Genomic DNA, 23,594 nt, shown 5'->3' with positions numbered 1-23,594 from the left:
TTTGTCACACAACACAATACCACAGATGTCTCAAGTTTTGATGGAGCGTGCAATTAGCATGCTGACTGCAGGAATGTCCACCAGAGCTGTTGCCAAAGAATTGAATGTTCATTTCTCTACCATAAGCCACTCAAGTCTTTTGAGAGAATTTGGCAGTATGTGCGGTTGTGAGGGGGCGAGCGGTTTGCTGATGTCAACTTTGTGAACAGAGTGCCCCATTGTGGGGTTATGGTATGGGCAGGTATAAGCTACAGACAACGAACACAGTTGCATTTTATCAATGGTCATTTGAATGCACAGAAATACCATGACAAGATCCTGAGGCACATTTTTTAAGGTATCTGAGACCAACAGATCTGTTTTCCCAGTCATGTGAAATTCATAGATTAGGGCCTAATGAATTTATTTAAATTGCCTGATTTCCTTATATGAACTGTAACTAAAGTAACATCCTTGAAATTGTTGCAGGCTGCGTTTATATTTTTGTTCAGTATAATAACATCGTATGCGAGCCTACGACCCATCCATCCAGTCTTACATCTCTCTTCATGTAGTGTATGTATCTAGTCGTGATGTGTGTTTTGTACTATATTTTTTATCCTCGCACCCAGCCCCCGTCCCCTTTTGCCTTTTTGTAGGCTGACATTGTAAATAAGAATTTGTTCTTAACTGACTTGCCTAGTTAAATCAAACAAATAAAAAATCCACCCGCGCCGTCACAACACAACGAGGTCACCAACGGGTCGTCATTAGTTACCACAGCCACAAAGACAAACCCCGCCTATTTCTACAATATGTCTTCTTAAAATGAGATTTGAATCCTAACCCTATCGTTTACCCTAGCCTTAAACACACTGCTAACCTTATGCCTAATCCTAACCTTAAATTAAGACCAAAAAGCTAATTTTTGTTTTCATGATTTTTTACAATATAACCAATCTTGACTTTATGGCTGTGCTATCTAGTGGAAACCTTCCAAGTGGGTCCAGGGCAGGTAGCGATTGGACCATCTGGATGTCTATCGCTTCTTTTTTGGAGGGGGTAGGAATAACTGATCCATCGTTCTCTCCACAGACGCTGGGTCAGTTATATACAGTCATTGGTTTGAAGCAGCTTGCGAATATATCCAATTATTGAAGGGTAAATCAGTGGTAGCCTATTTAATTGAACTGTGGAAGGCTGAAATGTATTTTCGTAGTTAGCAACGACACCAGTATCTTAAAGATGAACCGCAGTGTAAATTATCGCTCCATTTTGCCTTTACGCCAAGAACTTTACTGATAGGCTACATTTGGCGCCATACGGTGTTTTTATTGGATATATGCTATATTTTCTATTTTGGGCTGGATATCGAATCATAGGGTGATTTGAATACAGCCAACTGCATATACGGCGGACAAGCCCTACGGCCACTGTAGCATCAACCGTTTGTTGATAAACACGAATCCTTTCTCATACAGGACCACCTCCGGTGCATTGATGCACCCGTTTCAGTGGTTTAACGGTGAGCGTTAATATTTTTCTCTGATGTTGACCGAAATTTTATGTGTTAAATGCGAAGGACTATTCAACTCTTATTTCAAGTGTTATTGGACTATTAAAAAAAAAAAACGTAATTTATTCTATTTGGTTGATATTTTTAATTTGGCAAGAATGAAGGAGATTGAATACATAAATATTATTTTGCAATACAAGGTATGGTCGTTTTCTTTAATTGTATTAGCCTACAGTTGAATATATTTGTGCCACTATGGCTTTCAAATGGGATTGATCAAATTTTAAATGGCAATATTGAAACTGGTAGTCTAGGCTATCAATCCATTATGTATTCACACAGTCATATTCTATTTATTCAGTGCTCTTGCTATCAACGTTTATTGACTATAGGGGATCCACTCAAACTGGGCTTGACCTGTATTGCTATTTCAACAATTCATCCCTTCATTATTTGTCATGTAATCTCATTGCTTTCTTATTGCTGCTTGATGTTCCTTGTTCATGATTCTTACCATCCTCTGCAACTTTCATGTAATCTCATTGATTCTCTTAGAAAGAGCTGTGGCAAACTTCAAAGTGGTGTGGTTGGAGAATGAAGATGTTTAGAATTCACAACATTTCTTCATTCTCTTAATGGTCCAGTGTTTGGCTAGTTCAAGTATTTGTACTCTTTATTTTACATTCATTTTGCAGCACTCTAATTTTTGAATTTATAAACTATGAATATAGGTTGGAGTACACATGCTATTCTGAGATATCTAGGACTGAATATCATGCCTAGATCTATAAAATATATGCAGCCACTGTTTGACAAAAATGGACGTTTGGGAAGATGTTTAAAAAGAAAAGAAACATGTTTCTGATTGAAAGGCTCCATCAGGGTGCAGACCAAGACAAGGTATGCCAGACCGTTTGGCCTCCTCTGAATGTCATGCCAAACACTCCTCACAATATCAGTGTTGTTTCTCATGGCCTTGACACAAACTTTCGTGACATTTAGTGATGATTGAATTTGAGGAGGAGAATCTCCACACTCAGCCAATACCAGGATCTATTACTATCTCTTTAGGTCACAATACAGAGGTGATTTGTATTCCTGGAGAGTTACTGTATATCTCTATAACCATAATAACATGACAATGACAAAGGAGCTGGAAGTGGAACCAGACTGGCAACCAGGCAAGTATATCCTCATTATGTAGGTCAGGAGATTAGAATTCCATGCAACTACAGGAGGCCTACAAAATGTTACCTGCTGTGGCCAGGAACGATAGGATCCAGAAAGAACATATGCTATTAAATTGGCTGACACCACATTACACCTATCTACTAGTATTCGGCATCACTAAATGCCATCTATGGCAGTATACAGCTGGTTTAGAAATCCTAACATGCTCCCCAAATGAGAATACTTATGATCGGAGGATTTTTAAGAGCAGGTGCAGAGGGTGGACCTTCAGCAACCCTCATGGCTGGGCTAGATAAATGGTTGTTTCTAGTGTCTTACATGCACTGTACACAGACTGATCTGCGTGTGGTTCTCATCTTTTATTTTTCTTGAAAGCACAGATGAATGCTTGTGCTCATGTGAGCTGATTAATATTTGATTGAAGCGCTGTCTGTAAAAGGAGGCAGCAGTAAAAGCCTTGTGTGAGTGTAGTCCTCAAACCTCTCCTTAAATCTGCAAAAGTCATTACTACCCACTACCCAAGCCTTTACCTTTTATGAAAATGTTAATGGCTCATTGAGAAATCAGCTCAGTTCTAGATTGAGAACATTAGTGCCACAGTTTTAGATTTACAATGTTAGAATAGAGGAGCAGTTCTGGACTGAGAATGTTAGAGCAGGGGAACAGTTTGAGAATGAGACTGTCAGAACAGGAGAACAGTTCTAGATTCAGAATATATAACAGCAGGAGAACAGTTATGCATTCAGAATGTTAAAGCAGGGTTCTCTATGCATCATCTGGCTCTGGTGCCATGGCAACGGGGGTCCCTCTGGAGAGTGCCAATATAGGTCATTGGTCATGGGGGGCTCCTCACAGTCAGTCAGCTAGTGCACACACACACACATACAGATGCATTCATGTATGACCCACATTTGAGTGAGTGCAGAGGCATCACAGGTGATATGTTTCATCAACTGTGAACAGATATGAATACATAGACAAGAACTCTCTTTCTACTTCTCTCTCTCAATGAGACTGAAGAGCTTTCTCTCTCTTTACCTCTTTTTCTCTCTTTACTTTAGCCCTCCCTCATGAAACAACATCTGTTACACACACACACACACACACACACACACACACACACACACACACACACACACACACAGGGCCATGTCTTAAAGACGTCCCCTTAACAGAGGAATAAGATTGCTTGGTGAGTCACCTTGTGTGTGTGTTCAGAACTAGACCAACATATATTTCTCTTTATCCAGTTTACCACTGTTTACCATGATTCTCCACTCTCCTTTTGACATGTCCAGATATGATGAGAATGCTATAACCACACAGAAACAGTGTCACGACACCAACCAAAAACAAAGAGACAATCAACCTGGTCTCATTCACGACAGTAACCCTAGTCCACCTAGAGTTCAGCTGTAGAGGAGTGTGTAGCTGGTGTGTGTGTGTGTGTGTCACTGGCATATTGCTCTAAAAACATTGATGACAGTAAATCTCAGTAAGATAAAAAATAATGGTGTTCCAAAATTGCATCTAGACACCGTTGCCCTAGTGCACACAAAACGACACGTACCTCGGCCTAAACATCAGCGTCACAGGTAACTTCCACAAAGCTATGAACGATCTGAGAGACAAGGCAAGAAGGGCCTTCTATGCCATCAAAAGGAACATAAAATTCAACATACCAATTAGGATCTGGCATTAAATACTTGAATCAGTTATAGAACCCATTGCCCTTTATGGTTGTGAGTTTTGGGGTCCGCTCACCAACCAAGAATTCACATAATGGGACAAACACCAAATTGAGACTGCATGCAGAATTCTGCAAAAATATCCTCTCTGTACAATGTAAAACACCAAGTAATGCATGCAGAGCAGAATTCGGCATATACCCGCTAAAGATCAAAATGCAGAAAAGAGCCGTTAAATTCTACAACCACCTAAAATGAAGCGATTCCCAAACCTTCCATAACAAAGCCATCACCTACAGAGAGATGAACCTGGAGAAGAGTCCCCTAAGCAAGCAGGTCATGGGGCTCTGTTCACAAACACAAACAGACCCCACAGAGCCCCAGGACAACAACACAATTAGACCCAACCAAATCATGAGAAAACAATAAGATCATTACTTGACACATTGGAAAGAATTAACAAAAAACATAGCAAACTAGAACGCTATTTGGCCCTAGACAGAGAGTACACAGTGGCAGAATACCTGACCACTGTGACTGGCCTAAACTTATGGAAAGCTTTGACTATGTTCAGACTCAGTGAGCATAGTCTTGCTATTGAGAAAGGCTGCCTTAGGCAGACCTGGCAATCAAGAGAAGACAGTCTATGTGCACACTGCCCATAAAATGAGGTGGAACCTGAGCTGCACTTCCTAATCTCCTGCCAAATGTATGACCATATAACAGACTCATATTTCCCTCAGATTACACAGACCCACAAATAATTAAAAAACAAATCAAATTTTGATAGATTCCCATATCTATTGGGTGAAACACCACAGTGTGCCATTACAGCAGTAAGATGTGTGACCGGTTGCCACAAGAAAAGGGCAACCAGTGAAGAACAAACACTATTGTAAAAACAACCCATATTTATGTTTATATATTTTCCCTTTTGCACATAATATGACATTTGAAATATATTTTATTTTTTGGGAACTTTTGTGAGTAATGTTTACTGTTCATTTTTATTGTTTATTTCACATTAGTTTTTTATCTACTTCACTTGCTTTGGCAATGTTAACATATGTTTCCCATGCCAATAAAGCCTCTTAAATTGAATTGAGAGAGAGCTTACTTTGTTTTCTTTCGTTGATGAGTTATTATAAATATATCAGAGGTCAATGAATTAACAGTCTGTCTCATGGAACAATATCTCTGATTTAATTAAAATGCCACCAAAAACTTTCTGTGAATTGAAGTGGCTCTAGTTCAAACTTGCAGTAGGGTTCATTTGACCTGGCTCACACAAAGACCTCTCTGTCAGCCTACCCGTGTCTCATTAATTCTCCACGGTCAGCCTTCCTCTCTCCCCCACAGTTCCTCTCCCTGTCCCGGTTCTATCTTCCCCCCTGACCTTAAACTGGTCATCGACCGACTTGAATGCTTCAGTGATAATGTGGTCTAATTGACACACACATACTGCACACACAGATGGGCTACAGACAACACACGCACGTGGGCGGACTAACCTCTGCATGGATTTCATTGGTGAATATATGCACATAAAAATAGAATCAAATGATCTCATAGTTCTATTTCTATGTAGATGCATGTCTTTGATGTGTAAGTAGCAATTTAGGGTGAACGGCCAGAGCAGTCCCTCAACCCTGCCGTTAACGGGCAAGCACACTACATCCTGAAACAGAAAGGTCTTGGCAGAAGCATTAGTACACTTCTCCGTCCTATTCAACAACTCATGTCCACCAACCTTGGAATTGGACATTCTGTTTGTCTCCTTGGCCTGTTCTTCTGAGTTGATTTAATTTAAATGCAGTTGACCACCACCTTTCAGGACCTTGTATGTTTTGTCAGAGTATTCCCTTGTTTGTCTTTCTCAATCAGGGCTTCCTGCAGACATCAAGCCATTTTCTCCAAACAATGCTGCCAAATAGAGGACTCAATATTGTCTTGAGAAATGTAAACCACTTTAAATTGATACGAAGTAAAGGCCCTGATGTGTAAAACAGTTAGACTTTTCTCTGTGTTTGATGAAAGAATGAATGGTTTATTTTATTGCAAAACAAGAAAGGAATTTAAATTAATTGAACAGCTTAAATAGCTTTTTCAACAATGCCATTATGTCTTATTTTCTCTGTTTTATCAAACAATTAGTTCTGTTGTAAGTCTTAGAAATCAGGATATGCCTTGTATGATGTAGACTAGTTGCCTAGATACTGTTGTGTTGTGTACCATTGTCTTGGAGCAGAGATGCCATGTTCTTTCATGGAGTGGAGATTGCATGGTCTTTCATGGAGCAGCGATGCCATGGTCGTTGTACTTTCTTTGAGAGAAAGAGTGAGGTATAGACAGAGGTGTGTGTGTGTGGTCTGTGTGTGTGTGCTTTCGTCTGTATCAGAGGTGGACACAGCTGCAGCACTGTTAACCCTGACCCTCAGCTGTGATGGCAGTGTGTGTGTGTGTTAGTGTGTGTCTATAGTCTAAACCCTATATTTATTACCTTTTAACATGCCTCTGTGTTCTCAAAATTGTGCTTGTTGCCTCTGCAGGATGCCTCTTAATTCTCAGCACTGTGAGGGTGCTGAATGTGTCAGATTATAAATGTGTGCTTCATTCATACACTGTGCATGTGTACTTATAATCTGTGGAGGATGCCTCTTTAACACTATACTTGTCCCAATGGTGTTTATATGGTCATAACACTACACTTGTCCCCTGTGTAGGGTGCTACTATGTTCTAAACACTTTTCTCGTCCCCTATGTAGGGTGCTTCTGTGGTCTGGGACTGGTCTACTCCAACAAGTCGTGCACCATGCCTCCCATCACCTTCCAGGACCTGCCCCTCAACATCTACATGATCATCTTCGGAACAGGCATCTTCATCTTCATCCTCAGCCTCATCTTCTGCTGTTACTTCATCAGGTGAACTTTGTACAGAGTGGAATAGAATAGTGGGTCAGAGAGCCTGTTGGCTGCAGATGAGGGTAAGAGACATCCACACGGACATGCTGTCAGAGCAGTCCACATGCTCACCTCTGTGATACCTTTTCCTGTTGAGAGAGAGCTGACATTTCCTTCTGTTGACAATGAACTCTCTGATGAGCTGAGGGGACGACTGTGAGGAAATGAGGCGGCAGGAAGTTGCCTGCCACAGTGTGAGGACAGACGTCACTGGAGCTAGGGGAGCAGGGTTCAACGTAACACCCTTGAGAACACCAAAACCTGCTGTATAATACTGTACATGTGACTTAAGTGTGTAGCGGTATTTTCTGTATTGTTATATGGTGGTAGGCTAAAGTATACAGTGCCAGTCAAAGGTTTGGACACACCTACTCATTCAAGTTTTTTTTTTCTTTATTTGTACTATTTTCTACATTGTAGAATAATAGTGAAGACATCAAAACTATGAAATAAAACATATGGAATCACATAACAGTATTAAACAAATCAAAATATAAACTCAGCTAAAAAAGAAACGTCCCTTTTTCAGGACCCTGTCTTTCAAAGATATAAAAATCCAAATAACTTCACAGATCTTCATTATAAAGGGTTTAAACACTGTTTTCCATGCTTATTCAATGAACCATAAACAATTAATGAACATGCACGTGTGGAACGGTCGTTAAGACACTAACAGCTTATAGACGGTAGGCAATTAAGGTCACAGTTATGAAAACTTCGGACACTAAAGAGGCCTTTCTACTGACTCTGGAAAAACACCAAAAGAAAGATGCCCAGGGACCCTGCTCATCTGCGTGAATGTGCCTTACGCATGCTGCAAGGAGGCATGAGGAATGCAGATGTGGCCAGGGCAAAAAATTGCAATGTCTGTACTGTGAGACGCCTAAGACAGCGCTACAGGGAGACAGGACGGACAGCTGATCGTCCTCGCAGTGGCATACCACGTGTAACAACACCTGCACAGGATCGGTACATCCGAACATCACACCTGCGGGACAGATACAGCATGACAACAACAACTGCCCGAGTTACACCAGGAACGCCCAATCCCTCCATCAGTGCTCAGACTGTCCTCAATAGGCTGAGAGGCTGGACTGAGGGCTTGTAGGCCTGTTGTAAGGCAGGTCCTCACCAGACATCACCGGCAACAACGTCGCCTATGGGCACAAAACCACCGTCGCTGGACCAGACAGGACTGGCAAAAAGTGCTCTTCACTGTCGAGTCGCGGTTTTGTCTCACCAGGGGTGATGGTCGGATTCGCGTTTATCGTTGAAGGAATGAGCATTACACCGAGGCCTGTACTCTGGAGCGGGATCAATTTGGAGGTAGAGGGTCCGTCGTGGTCTGGGGCGGTGTGTCACAGCATCATCAGACTGAGCTTGTTTGCAGGCAGTCTCAACGCTGTGCCTTACAGGGAAGACATCCTCCTCCCTCATGCGGTATCCTTCCTGCAGGCTCATCCTGACATGACCCTCCAGTATGACAATGCCACCAGCCATACTGCTCGTTCTGTGCGTGATTTCCTGCAAGACAGGAATGTCAGTGTCCTGCCATGGCCAGTGAAGAGCCCGGATCTCAATCCCATTGAGCATGTCTGGGACCTGTTGGATCGGAGGGTGAGGGCTAGGGCCATTCCCCCCCAGAAATGTCTGGGAACTTGCAGGTGCCTTGGTGGAAGAGTGGGGTAACATCTCACAGCAAGAACTGGCAAATCTGTTGCAGTCCATGAGGAGGAGATGCACTGCAGTACTTAATGCAGCTGGTGGCCACACCAGATTTTTTATTTTTTTATTTATTTTACCGTTATTTTACCAGGTAAGTTGACTGAGAACACGTTCTCATTTGCAGCAACGACCTGGGGAATAGTTACAGGGGAGAGGAGGGGGATGAATGAGCCAATTGTAAACTACTGAATGTTACTGAATGTTACTTTTGATTTTGAATCCCCCCCCCTTTGTTCAGGGACACATTATTAAATTGCTGTTCGTCACATGTCTGTGGAACTTGTTCAGTTTACGTCTCAGTTGTTGAATCTTGTTATGTTCATACAAATATTTACACATGTTAAGTTTGCTGAAAATTAACGCAGTTGACAGTGAGAGGATGTTTCTTTTTTTGCTGAGTTTATTTTATATTTCAGATTCTTCAAAGTAGCCAACCTTTGCCTTGATAACAGCTTTGCACGCTCTTGGCATTCTCTCAACCAGCTTTATGAGCTGGTCTCATGGAATGCATTTGTTAAAAGTTAATTTGTGGAATTTCTTTACTTCTTCTTCTATTTGGTAAAAGACCAAGTCTATATTATGGCAAGAACAGCTCAAATTAGCAAAGAAAAATGGCAGTCCATCATTACTTTAAGACATGAAGGTCAGTCAATCTGGAAAATGTCAAGAACTTTGAAAGTTTTTTCAAGTGCAGTCGCAAAAACCATCAAGCGCTTTGATGAAACTGGCTCTCATGAGGATCGCCTCAGGAAAGGAAGACCCAGAGTTACCTCTGCTACAGAGGATAAGTTTATTAGAGTTACCAGCCTCAGAAATTGCAGTCCAAATAAATGCTTCAGAGTTCATGTAACTACACATCTCAACATCAACTGTTCATTAGAGACTGCGTGAATTAGGCCTTCATGGTCCAATTGCTGCAAAAAACGACTAAAGTACACCAGTAAGAAGAAGAGACTTGCTTAAGCCAAGAAACACGAGTAATGGACATTAGACCGATGGAAATCTGTCCTTTGGTCTGATCAGTCCAAATTTGAGATTTTTGGTTCCAGCCGCCGTGTCTTTCTGAGATGCAGAGTAGGTGAATGGATGATCTCTGCAAGTGTAGTTCCCACTGTGAAGCATGGAGGAGGAGGTGTGATGGTGTGGGGGTGCTTTGCTGGTGACACTGTCAGTGATTTATTTAGAATTCAAGGCACACATAACCGGCATGGCTACCACAGCATTCTGCAGCAATACGCCATCCCATCTGGTTTGCGCTTAGTGGGACTGTCATTTGTTTTTCAACAGGACAATGACCCAACATACTTCCAGGCTGTGTAAGGGCTATTTGACCAAGACGGAGAGGGATGGAGTGCTGCATCAGATGACCTGGTCTCCACAATCACCCAACCTCAACTCAATTGAGATGGTTTGGGATGAGTTGGACCGCAGAGTGAAGGAAAAGCAGCCAACAAGTGCTCAGCATACAGTTGAAGTCAGAAGTTTACATACACCTTAGCCAACTACATTTAAACTCAGTTTTTCACAATTCCTGACATTTAATTACCACTTTATTTTAAGAATGTGAAATGTCAGAATAATAGTAGAGAGAATGATTTATTTCAGCTTTTATTTCTTTCATCACATTCCCAGTGGGTCAGAAGTTTACATTCACTCAATTAGTATTTGGTAGCATTGCCTTTAAATTGTTTAGCTTGGGTCAAACGTTTTGGGTGGCCTTCCACAAACTTCCCACAATAAGTTGGATGAATTTTGGCCCATTCCTCCTGACAGAGCTGGTGTAACTGGGTCAGGTTTGTAGGCCTCCTTGCTCGCACATGCTTTTTCAGTTCTGCCCACAAATCTTCTATGAGATTGAGGTCAGGACTGTGATAGCCACTCCAATACCTTGACTTTGTTGTCCTTAAGCCATTTTGCTACAACTTTGGAAGTATGCTTGGGGTCATTGTCCATTTGAAAGACCCATTTGTGACCAAGCTTTAACTTCCTGACTGATGTCTTGAGATGTTGCTTCAATATATCCACATAATTTCCCTTCCTCATGATGACCTCTATTTTGTGAAGTGCACCAGTCCCTCCTGCAGCTAAGCACCCCCACAACATGATGCTGCCACCCCCTGCTTCACGGTTGGGATGGTGTTCTTTGACTTGCAGGCCTCCCCCTTTTTCCTCCAAACATAACATAACATGGTCTTTATGGCCAAACAGTTCTATTTTTGTTTCATCAGACCATAGGACATTTCTCCAAAAAGTACGATCTTTGTCTCCATGTGCAGTTGCAAACTGTAGTCTGGCTTTTTTATGGCGGTTTTGGAGCAGTGGCTTCTTCCTTGCTGAGCGGCCTTTCAGGTTATGTCGAAATAGGACTCGTTTTACTGTGGATATAGATACTTTTTTACCTGTTTCCTCCAGCATCTTCACAGGTTCTTTTGCTGTTGTTCTGGGATTGATTTGCAGTTTTCGCACCAAAGTTAGTTTATCTCTAGGAGACAGAACGCGTCTCCTTCCTGAGCGGTATGACGGCTGCGTGGTCCCATGGTGTTTAAACCTGCGTACTATTGTTTGTACAGATGAACGTGGTACCTTCAGTCGTTTGGAAATTGCTCCCAAGGATGAACCAGTCTTGTGGAGGTCTACAATGTTTTTGCTGAGCTCTTGGCTGATTTTTTTTGATTTTCCCATGATGTCAAGCAAAGAGGCACTGAGTTTGAAGTTAGGCATTGAAGCACAGGTACACCTCCAATTGACTCAAATTCTGTCAATTAGCCTATCCGAAGCTTCTAAAGCCATAATTGTCTGGAATTTTCCAAGATTTTTAAAGGCACAGTCAACTTAGTGTATGTAATCTTCTGACCCACTGGAATTGTGATACGGTGAAATAATCTGTTTGTAAATAATTGTTGAAAAAATGAAATTACTTGTGTCACGCACAAAGTAGATGTCCTAACCGACTTGCCGAAACTATAGTTTGTTAACAAGATATTTATGGAGTGGTTGAAAAACTAGTTTTAATGACTCCAACCTAAGTGTAGGTTCCGACTTCAACTGTATGTGGGAACTCCTTCAAGACATTTCAAAAGCATTCCAGGTGAAGCCAAGAGTGTGCAAAGCTGTCATCAAGGCAAAGGGTGGCTACTTTGAAGAATTTCAAAGCAAAACAATTATTTGGATAACACTTTTTTGGTTACTACATGATTCCATATGTGTTACTTCATAGTTTTGATGTCTTTACTATTATTCTACAATGTTCAAAATAAAGAAAAACCCTGGAATGAGTAGGGGTGTCAACTTTTGACTGGTACTGTATATTCAAATTTGCTTGATGGAAAACTCTGGTGCCGCAATACACAATGACAGTTGCTGCTGTTAGTGCTGGGTTTGAACATAAGCCTTAGTGAAAGAGAAAGAAAAGGAAAGAAAAGCATTCTCCACAGTGTCATCTGGCAATAATGATACCTGTCATCCAGGCTGAGGGTCCATTATAATAAGCTGGGGTTCATTAAACAACAAAACAAAATAGCTCTGACTGGAAGAATCTAGGAGAAATCATATAAACCGCTTCTAGACTAATCTCAGATAGACATGGTATTTCATTTCACTTTGTGTATTTTGTGTTCCATTTGTTGTTCTATGTTCCTCAGAGTAGAAAGCGAGGGAGAGAGGGTAGTCAATAGAGAAGTGGGGATATTGTCATTGTTCTGACAACTCGGTTAATATTTGTTGAGCAAGTGTGAACGGTGGACTGTTTAATTAACTGCCGTTTTTGAATATGAACTCCTAAGAATGCACATTGGGTATATGATTCTCTGTATGACCAAGTAAATATTTACCTGTAGATAATGAATCACATTGTCAAAGCCAAATTGTTACACACACACACACGTAATGAGTGCACTGCGCTTCCCAAGCCCCTAAATAATTTTCCAACTCAAACAATGGAGAGCAGATCTTTATCACTTCGCTAACTGTGTCTCTTATTTTTGGGGTCCTTGCTATGGCTTTTTTTTTTTTTTTTTTTTTTTTTGTGTGTGTTTGCGTGCATGCATTTAATCTGCCCCAAAATGACAGGACATTTGTATGTAGCCCAGCCAAGCACTATAGTTGTTGTTTTGATCAATTTAGTGTTGTTGATGACTGATAACATTGCACCATGTAGAACAATGTGAGGATATTTGCTTTATATACATGGAGTTTTCCCAGGCCTTAAAGAATGTAGTGAACTGGGTAGACACGTGCACACGGTACAGTGAAATGGTTGCTTGCTAACTCCTCAACAATGGAGTACAATATCAATCAAGAAAAACATTCAAAATACAGAAGTAAAAAAGTAACAAAACTAGTATGTACACCAGTGGCGGTTGGTGCTGTTTAAGATTAGGGAGGATGGTTCTTTTTTTTGATGAGCATGGCCTTATTTCTATTACAGCATATTGGATGACTGTCATTCCTATTCCATTCACCCAGTTCAATGTAACATCGATAGCTTTAGGCTTCTACATGATACTAAAATGTTCCCTATACCCACCATGAGGTTGCTACAACCTAGCCTATGAATGAACGTTTACAACGTAGGTACACAGGTCGAGAGAATTTTGAGCAATCAAGGTAAGAGACATTGACACATTCAATACCGCGTTGAACACTCTTGCCTGCATCTAGCTGATCTAGGGTATAATCATTAGTCCAACAGTTGCAAATGTGAGTTTCTATTGGACAAATTCAGGTATGTTTAGCCCCGTTCCGTTTGCTTCCATTTAAGAAATGTTTTTGAATAGAATCGGCTAAATAAATACACCGCTGATCACATGCAAACCCAGTTCACTTTCATAACCGCCACAAAAAACAGGATGACCAATTTGCTCGTTGTATATATAATTCCTTCTCGCAAATATCTATGCGCTCACCTCCTCTCACCTTTTCCCTTCTCTTGTGAACTTCAGTGCAGAACACATCAGCTGTCTGTGACCAGGCGAAAAAACACTTTCCAAGCCAAACCTTCATGTCATGACTGCTAACCACTACACACAGCCTACATCATTGTCATAGTCAACATAGCTACTAGAACGAACACATTGGTAAACCAGCTACAATCATGCAGTACAGTCAGCAAGCAGTTTACACTGGCAGGCCACAGTGGCAATAAATACCTTGACTTGGAGAAGTTCCAGTGTCAGATAGCTATAGCCAGCTAGCTAGCGTAGCATCCCTCTTTGTTTGAACCAGGAGTTTGAGTAGCCTAAACTAGCTAGCTAAATTTTGAAAGTAAAGAAATACAACCAAATATACTGTAACTATCTTTTTTCTTTCTCTTGCTTCTTTTTAATTTTGGAAGAAACTTTTAAACAATTTTCTTTCTCTTTTGAGTCAACCACTCACCACATTTTATTCACTGCAGTGCTAGCTATCTGTAGTTTATGCTTTCAGTGCTAGATTAATTCTCTGATCTATTGATTGGTCGGACAACATGTTAGTTAATGCTGCAAATGCTCTGATAGGTTGGAGGAGGTCTTTCGGAAGTTGTCATAATTACTCTAAGTCTATGGCAGGGGATGAGAACCATGAGAATGAGAGTGGCGCAATGAACTAACATGTTATCCACCTGTGTTGTCCTAGGTTTGTATTGAAGTCAGTGTACCCAGAGGAGCACAGAAGATAGCTGTCCTCCTGTTACACCATGGTGCTACCCCACAGAGTGCTGCTGAGGTGTCATGTCCTGACCATAGAAAGCCTGTATTTTCTATGGTAGAGTAGGTCAGGGCGTGACTAGGGGTGTTTAGTCTAGTTTATTATTTCTATGTGGGGTTCTAGGTTTATTTTTCTATGTTTGTGTATGATTACCAATTAGAGGCAGCTGGTATTCGTTGTCTCTAATTGGTGGGTTGTGGGATATTGTTTATGTTTAGTTGCTTGTTCACACTACATTGTCATCACGGTTCTTTTATTCTTTATTTTGTTTTGTATTAGTGTAAGTTTCACTTTCATTAAAATATTTGGAACTCGAAGTATGCTGCGCCTTGGTCCGACCATCATTATTACGAACAAAGTGACATGAGGCTACTGTAGACTTTCATTGCAAAACAGTGTGTTTTAATCAATTATTTGGTGACGTGAATATATTTAGTATAATTTTATATAAAAAGTAAACTTAAAAAATATATACAGTGGGGGAAAAAAGTATTGTCAGCCACCAATTGTGCAAGTTCTCCCACTTAAAAAGATGAGAGAGGCCTGTAATTTTCATCATAGGTACACTTCAACTATGACAGACAAAATGAGAAAAAAATATCCAGAAAATCACATTGTAGGATATTTAATGAATTTATTTGCAAATTATGGTGGAAAATAAGTATTTGGTCACCTACAAACAAGCAAGATTTCTGGCTCTCACAGACCTGTAACTTCTTCTTTAAGAGGCTCCTCTGTCCTCCACTCGTTACCTGTATTAATGGCACCTGTTTGAACTTGTTATCAGTATAAAAGACACCTGTCCACAACCTCAAACAGTCACACTCCAAACTCCACTATGGCCAAGACCAAAGAGCTGTCAAAGGACACCAGAAACAAAATTGTAGACCTGCACCAGGCTGGGAAGACTGAATCTGCAATAGGTAAGCAGCTTGGTTTGAAGAAATCAACTGTGGGAGCAATTATTAGGAAATGGAAGACATACAAGACCACTGATAATCTCCCTCGATCTGGGGCTCCACGCAAGATCTCACCCCGTGGGGTCAAAATGATCACAAGAACGGTGAGCAAAAATCCCAGAACCACACGGGGGGACCTAGTGAATGACCTGCAGAGAGCTGGGACCAAAGTAACAAAGCCTACCATCAGTAACACACTACGCCACCAGGGACTCAAATCCTGCAGTGCCAGACGTGTCCCCCTGCTTAAGCCAGTACATGTCCAGGCCCATCTGAAGTTTGCTAGAGAGCATTTGGATGATCCAGAAGAAGATTGGGAGAATGTCATATGGTCAGATGAAACCAAAATCGTCGTGTTTGGAGGACAAAGATTGCTGAGTTGCATCCAAAGAACACCATACCTACTGTGAAGCATGGGGGTGGAAACATCATGCTTTGGGGCTGTTTTTCTGCAAAGGGACCAGGACGACTGATCTGTGTAAAGGAAAGAATGAATGGGGCCATGTATCGTGAGATTTTGAGTGAAAACCTCCTTCCATCAGCAAGGGCATTGAAGATGAAACGTGGCTGGGTCTTTCAGCATGACAATGATCCCAAACACCACCCGGGCAATGAAGGAGTGGCTTCGTAAGAAGCATTTCAAGGTCCTGGAGTGGCCTAGCCAGTCTCCAGATCTCAACCCCATAGAAAATCTTTGGAGGGAGTTGAAAGTCCGTGTTGCCCAGCAACAGCCCCAAAACATCACTGCTCTAGAGGAGATCTGCATGGAGGAATGGGCCAAAATACCAGCAACAGTGTGTGAAAACCTTGTGAAGACTTACAGAAAACGTTTGACCTCTGTCATTGCCAACAAAGGGTAAATAACAAAGTATTGAGAAACTTTTGTTATTGACCAAATACTTATTTTCCACCATAATTTGCAAATAAATTCATTAAAAATCCTACAATGTGATTTTTTTTCTCATTTTGTCTGTCATAGTTGAAGTGTACCTATGATGAAAATTACAGGCCTCTCTCATCTTTTTAAGTGGGAGAACTTGCACAATTGGTGGCTGACTAAATACTTTTTTGCCCCAATGTATATTGTTTCACTATTTTTATGAAATTCACTGAGGAGGATGGTCCATCCCTTCCTTCACTGATGTACATAATATACAGTATGATTGATTTATCAAAATGAAGACTGTTTTATACACGTAAAGTCAAGGTTACATTCACTGATACCCGTACCACCGTTTGATACAAACAATTGTAAATCATTTTCTACTGAAGGTGTACTACCTTCACTGCTCTGACCAATACAAGGGAGGGACTGGGACTGCTTGCAAAAACATACTCTTACCAATGACATACAGTAGGTCATCTCTAATGGTTGTACTTTGTGTGTTTGTTCACCTACAGTAAACTAAGACACCAAGCCCAGAGTGATAGGTTTGGCTACAGAGAGGTGGTTTTAAAAGGAGATCCTAAGAAGTTGAATCTCCATGGGGTAAGAATACAATCTACTTAACGTTACTGATTGTGAATAGTTACAATGTCTGTCAGTCCTAGTAACAATAATAGTGGGACATAATAAAAAATATCTGATGCCACCTCAACCTCGCCTCTCGTTCTCTCTCTTGTTCTGTCTCTTGCTCCCTCAACATATCCTTCCCTGTGTCTCCTCTGGTCATGTTCCTGTCGCTGTCACTCTTACAGCAGACGTGTGCTGTTTGCCTGGAAGACTTCAAAGTCAAAGATGAGCTGGGAGTGTTGCCATGCCAACATGCCTTTCACAGGAAGTGAGTACCATATTAGGAGGAAGGAGGTCACCGCCATTAATTTCAGTCAGCACACAGTTTTTGAATGGAGAGATTTGTCACTGACATACCCACAGTTATGAAATGTTTCCAGGTCACAGGAAGACAATACTTGCCTGACTAGAGGCACCTCTTGGTAAACACTGAATATCATTTGAAGCCCTTTAATGTGCAACATTGTTTTTCATTTTTTAGATACTCTCTCTTGCTCTGGAATTCCCTTTGTGATGATCTGTTGCTACCTTTGTGATGTCATCAATTAGACATAATTGGACTTAATATTACAGATGTTTCCTTTGTGATAATAATAATCATTTTGGAGGGTACTTATATTTGTCGTCGACGTCCCCCCCCCCCCCCAGCCCCCAAAAAGTGCATATCACAACTCTCCCTGAGACATCCTTCGGAGAGTGGGGTCAGGGCCAGGTTAGGAACTGCCAGATGCGTCATAATAACTACCAAATGCCCAGAAGTAAAGCCAAATTTGAAATGTAATATTTTTGTTGTTGTCATTTAGCCACTTATCCAGAGCAATTTGGGTTAAGTGCCTTGCTTAAGGGCACATTGACAGATTTTTCACCTAGTCAGTTTGGAGATTCGAACCGGCGACCTTTCGGTTACTTAACCACTATGCTACCTGCATTGAATACATGGAGCAGGGTGGGGAAAAATGGCATTAAAACACAATTTAAATGTATTTTCGGAAGGGCTATGGTCACCATTCATGTAATACATTAAATATATACAACAGATGATATTGGGGAGCAATTTCATAGTATGCTTATCTCTGTATGTTCCTAGGGGCCAGGGTCTGCCATCATTTTTCTCCTTGTCGGCTTATCGATTCAAACTAGCAACTTTCCGGTTACTGGCCTGACTAACGCTCTAATCGCTAGGCTATCTGTTGCTCTAAATGTCAACAATTATACTGAATTTGACAGATTCAGCCTTTGTGATGTCATCAATTATACTGAATTTTACAGATGTATCCTTTGTGATGTCAAAAATTACAGTTACTTGGAATGTTTAGCAAATTATACAATTTCTGTGTGTTTCTTAGGTGTCTGGTGAAATGGCTGGAGGTGCGCTGTGTGTGCCCCATGTGCAACAAAACCATTGCAGGACCCCCAGAACAGCGCAACAGCATAGGAACACTACTGGACGAACTGGTGTAACCTAACAACAAGCACGGAGTGGGCACTGTGAGCTGGTGTAACCTAGCAACCAATGGAAAGTGAACGCTATTGTCTGGTGTATCCTAGAAACCACCCACAGATGACTGTGAAATGGTGTAACCTAGCTACCACCTGGAGAGGACTGTGAGAGCTTCTGTTACCTAGCAACCAACACAGAGCTGCATACATGAGTCTACACCACAGACAGTCTCCAGCTACCCACACTTCACCCAGTGACTCTTTCTCTTTGTCTCTGACTGTCTCACTCTTTTTCTGTCTTTCTCCCCCTTTTTCTCTCACTAGCCTTCTCTGTCCTTTCTGTCACGCTCTCTATTTCTGTTTTTCTTCTGTTGTCTCTTTGATCTCTCTCTCTCTCTCTGACACTCATTTTCTCACCTTCTCTCTTTTCCTTTCTTTCTGTCTTTTACTTCCTCAGAGGTGAGTTCTATTTCCAAAGTCAGCAAGAGGGAAGAGCTCCAGACAGTTGGAGAGTGTAGGAGCAGGCAGTTGATTTGAATGTGTAAAGACAAGAGTGGAACTGTAAGAACCATGGTGTTGAGAAAATACAAATGGGATGTTCTATGGGCATGTGTGTGTTGTGTGTGTGTGTGTGTTGTTGCACAGAGGAGTCTGTTTCGGTTTGTCACTTGTTATATTTCTTTTTTGGTTTATAACATGTTTGTTTTTCTATTATTGTACAGGGACCAAGGCAATGTGAGCGATGTGCATCACCCTCTCACCACAACATTTTTGTTCTTGGCTGAAAGGTGTTAGTTTTTGATGTATTGCACTCTGACACTCTGTGTTTTGTATACCTCCTGCCAACCAATGTGTGTATTGCACTGCACAGGTGGTTTAGTGAAACATGTTCACATGTTTTATAACCTTGCCTGACACCTGAAGACTCATTTTAGCTCCCAGTATTATTGCCTAGGCTTTAGCTCAGTAGACTATTGTGGTTCTGAAATGTGGAGAAAGCCTGAATTTGATACCTAGCCTAAATTTGATACCTAGCCAATCACATTAATAGATTGAGGTATCTAAGAACTCAAAGGCAATGCACCTGCTGTTCTGTCGTATTACTGGTGCAGTATACCTGTGACATTACTTTTATAAAGCAAAGGGTTCTTTGCAAGTTACAGTAGTTTAGAGTTTCAATGTTGTGTGATTATATCTCAAGACCAACTCCATCCGATGGAATACAGCATATGTCATTTTTCTCAGTATGTAATTCTCTCTCTTTGAAGAATATGCTTTCAAAAAAAATTCCGTGATGTTTTATGGCTCCTTTTCGCACATCTCTGTGAAATAATCTGTATTTTAAAACTGTTTTACCAGTCGAACACATACCAAGTAAGCACTGCTTAAATTGAGCACTACTCCCTATGCAACTGGGTCCTGGACTGCCTGACAGGCAGCCCCCAGGTGGAGAAGGTGGGCAACATTACCTCCTCGACACTGATCCTCAACACGGGGTGCCCCACAAGGGTGCGTCCTCAGTCCCCTCCTATATTCCCTGTATACCAACGACTGCGTGGCCTCAGACAGTTACAACTCCATCATCAAGTTTACTGACGACATGACAGAAGTAGGCCTGATTAACGACGAGACAGCCTACAGGGAGGAGGTAGGCACTCTGATGGCATGGTGCCAAGTAAAAAAAACCTCCCTCGACGTTAGCAAAACAAAGAAGCTGATTGTGGACTTCAAGAGGAACCAGGCTGTCCTCATCAATGGGGAGACGGTCAATAACTTAAAATTCCTTGGCATTCACATCTTAGAGAAGCTGAAATGATCTAACCACATGGACAAAGTAGTGAAGGCACTACAGCAACTCTTCAACCTCAGGATGCTGATGAAATTCAGCCTGTCCTCGAGGGCCCTCAGTGTTCTACAGGAGCACCATTGAGAGCATATTGTTGGGCTGCATCACAGCCTGGTACGGCAACTCCACCGCCGCAGACCGCAAGGCTCTTCAGAGGGTGTACATGCAGCCAAAGGCACCATGGGGTGCACACTGCCCTACAGGACACCTACAACACCAGGTGTCACAGGAAGTCAAGAAGATCATCAGGGACCCCAGACTCCAAACCATGACCTGTTCTCCCCGCTTCAATCACTCAGACATGGCAGTACAGAAGCATCATGGCAAAAACTGAAAGACTGGCCAATAGTTTCTACCCTCAGACCATCAGGCTGCTGAATAGCCACCACTAGTCAGCTACCAGCCCCACCACCCCACCCAAACATACTTTTATTCTGCACCCACACCAATGGCATTTTATCGCTGTTGTTAATATGTATATTTAAAATTGTATTAAAATGTTGATTGTTTTTATTGTGCTCAATGGTGCTGCTCCCCCTATGGTCATTCCACCCCAGCCCCTCAACAGTCTTTACTCTACCTCCACCCCAATGGACATTTATTTATTCATCACTGCTACACTTATTATGATGTGTATATAGTGCTATTTATACTGTTGTTATTTCTATTTCATTGTTTTATTTCAAAAGTCCTGCATGTTAATGCTCGAAGACTTTCACTGTACCCTGCAATCCCACCTGCGAACCCACCTACAACCCTGTACATGTGACTATTAAACACCCTGAATCTCTACCACTCTCCTGGTCTCTGTATTTTGTCTGTAGTGGGGAAATTCAGAAAGTATTCTGACCCCTTCCCTTTTTTCACATTTTGTTACGTTACAGCCTTATCCTAAAATTGATTAAATTACATTCTTACTCATCAATCTACACACAATGCCCCATAATGACAAAGTGAAAACTGTTTTTATTTTATTTTAGCAAATGTATTAAAAATAAGAAACAGAAATACCTTATTTACATAAGTATTCAGATCCTTTGCTAGGAGACTCGAAATTGAGCTCAGGTGCATCCTGTTTCCATTGATCATCCTTGAGATGTTTCTACAACTTGACTGGAGTCCAACTGTGGTAAATTCAATTGATTGGACATGATTTGGAAAGGCACACATCTGTCTATATAAGGTCCCACAGTTGACAGTGCATGTCAGAGCAAAAACCAAGTTCAAAGGAATTGTCCTAGAAGTCCGAGACAGGATTGTGTCGAGGCACAGATCTGGGGAAGGGTACCAAAAAAAATTCTGTAGCATTGACGATTTGTTTTTATTTATTTAACTAGGCAAGTCAGTTAAGAACAATTTCTTATTTACAATGACAGCCTATCCCAGACGACGCTGGGCCAATTGTGCACCAACCTATAGGACTCCCAAGCACGGCCGGTTGTGATACTGCCTGGGATTGAACCCAGATCTGTAGTGACATCTCTATCACTGTGATGGAGTGCCTTAGAGAGCTGCAAAACTCAGTGGACTCTCAGTGGCCAAATCATTTCATTTCTTTTTTTTACCCCATTTTCTCCTCAATTTCATGGTACCAAATTGGTAGTTACAGTCTTGTCTCATTGCTGCAACTCCCATACAGACTCTGGAGAGGCGAAGCTTGAGAGCCGTGCATCCTCCGAAACACAACCCAACCCAAGCCACACTGCTTCTTGACACAATGCCCTCTTAACCCAGAAGCCAGCCGCACGGAGGAAACACTGTGCACCTGGCAACTGTGTCAGCGTGCACTGCGCCCGGCCAACCACAGGAGTCGCTAGTGCACGATGGGACAAGGCCATCCCTGCAGGACAAACCCTCCTCTAACCCGGACGACGCTGGGCCAATTGTGCGCGACCCCATGGGTCTCCCGGTCGCGGCTGGATGCGACAGAGCCTGGCCTCGAACCCGGAATCTCTAGTGGCACAGCTAGCACTGCGATGCAGTGCCTTAGACTGCTGCGCCACTCGGGAGGCCCTCCATCATTCTTAAATGGAAGAAGTTTGGAACCACCAATACTCTTCCTTGAGCTGGCTGACCGGCCAAACCGAGCAATCGGGGGAGAAGGGCCTTGGTCAGGGAGGTGACCAAGAACCCGATGGTCACTGACACAGTTCCTCTGTGGAGATGGGAGAACATTTCGGAAGGACAACCATCTCTGCAGCACTCCAGCAATCAGGGCTTTATGGTAGAGTGGCCAGACGGAAGCCACTCCTCAGTAAAAGCACATGGCAGCCCGCTTGGAGTTTGCCAAAAGGCACCTAAAGGACTCTCAGGCCATGAGAAACAAGATTCTTAGGTCTGATGAAGCCAAGATTGAACTCTTTGGCCTGAATGCCAAGTGTCACGTCTGGAGGAAGCCTGGTACCATCCCTACGGTGAAGCATGGTGGTGGCAGCATCCTGTGGGGATGTTTTTCAGCGGCAGGGACTGGGAGACTAGTCAGGATCAAGGGAAAGATGAATGGAGCAAAGTACAGAGAGATCCTTGATGAAAACCTGCACCAGAGCGTTCGGGACCTCAGAATGGGGCGAAAGTTCACCTTCCAACAGGACAATGACCCAAAGCACACAGCCAAGACAATGCAGGAGTGGCTTCGGGACAAGTCTCTGAATGTCCTTAAGTGGCCCAGCCAGATCCTGGACTTGAACCCAATCGAACATCTCTGGAGAGACCTGAAAATAGCTTTCCAACGAACCTGGCAGAGCTTGAGAGAATCTGCAAGAGAAGAATGTGAGAAACTCCCCAAATACAGGTGTGCCAAGCTTGTAGCATCATACCCAAGAAGGCTCGAGGCTGTAATCGCTGCAAAAGGTGCTTCAACAAAGTACGGAGTAAAGGGTCTGAATAATTATGTAAAAGTAATATTTCAATGCTTTTATTTTGAATAAATTTGCTAATTTTCAAAACTGTTTTTGCTTTGTCATTATAGCCTATTGTATGTAGATTGATGAGGAATGATGTATTCCAAGATGGCATAGCAGTCAGACGTCCTTTGTGCTCGTCTTGTCGTGTCCCCTGTATATATATATATTTTCATCTTTTCTTCGCATAT

At 42.0% G+C, this 23,594-nt stretch overlaps 1 protein-coding gene across 2 annotated transcripts; it reads left to right on the top strand.

The window, feature by feature from the left end:
- On the top strand, positions 1-21,295 carry LOC139545099 (RING finger protein 122-like). 2 transcript variants are annotated; one of them, XM_071352500.1, is made up of 6 exons: positions 1-1,081; positions 1,461-1,504; positions 7,140-7,296; positions 17,106-17,193; positions 17,403-17,485; positions 18,564-21,295. In XM_071352500.1, exons 2-6 carry the CDS (start codon positions 1,480-1,482, stop codon positions 18,676-18,678), a joined length of 468 nt encoding a protein of 155 aa, XP_071208601.1. In that variant the 5' UTR covers positions 1-1,081; positions 1,461-1,479; the 3' UTR covers positions 18,679-21,295. The 2 variants fall into 2 exon arrangements, with proteins under 2 accessions (XP_071208601.1, XP_071208602.1); XM_071352501.1 differs by having other exon boundaries at positions 1-1,504; positions 17,406-17,485.
- The last annotated feature ends 2,299 nt before the right edge of the window (positions 21,296-23,594 follow it).

Source organism: Salvelinus alpinus, chromosome 19 (assembly GCF_045679555.1).
Source record: "Salvelinus alpinus chromosome 19, SLU_Salpinus.1, whole genome shotgun sequence".
Lineage (NCBI taxonomy): Eukaryota > Metazoa > Chordata > Actinopteri > Salmoniformes > Salmonidae > Salvelinus > Salvelinus alpinus.
This window is presented reverse-complemented; position numbering and strand designations above follow the sequence as displayed.

Bases quoted from the DNA above. Each gene is read 5' to 3' on its own strand.
- LOC139545099 (XM_071352500.1), top strand. From the start codon at position 1,480: ATGCACCCGTTTCAGTGGTTTAACG. The intron at 7,297-17,105 runs GTGAACTTTGTA...GTTCACCTACAG, and splicing joins TTCTGCTGTTACTTCATCAG to TAAACTAAGACACCAAGCCC. The intron at 17,486-18,563 runs GTGAGTACCATA...TGTGTTTCTTAG, and splicing joins CAACATGCCTTTCACAGGAA to GTGTCTGGTGAAATGGCTGG.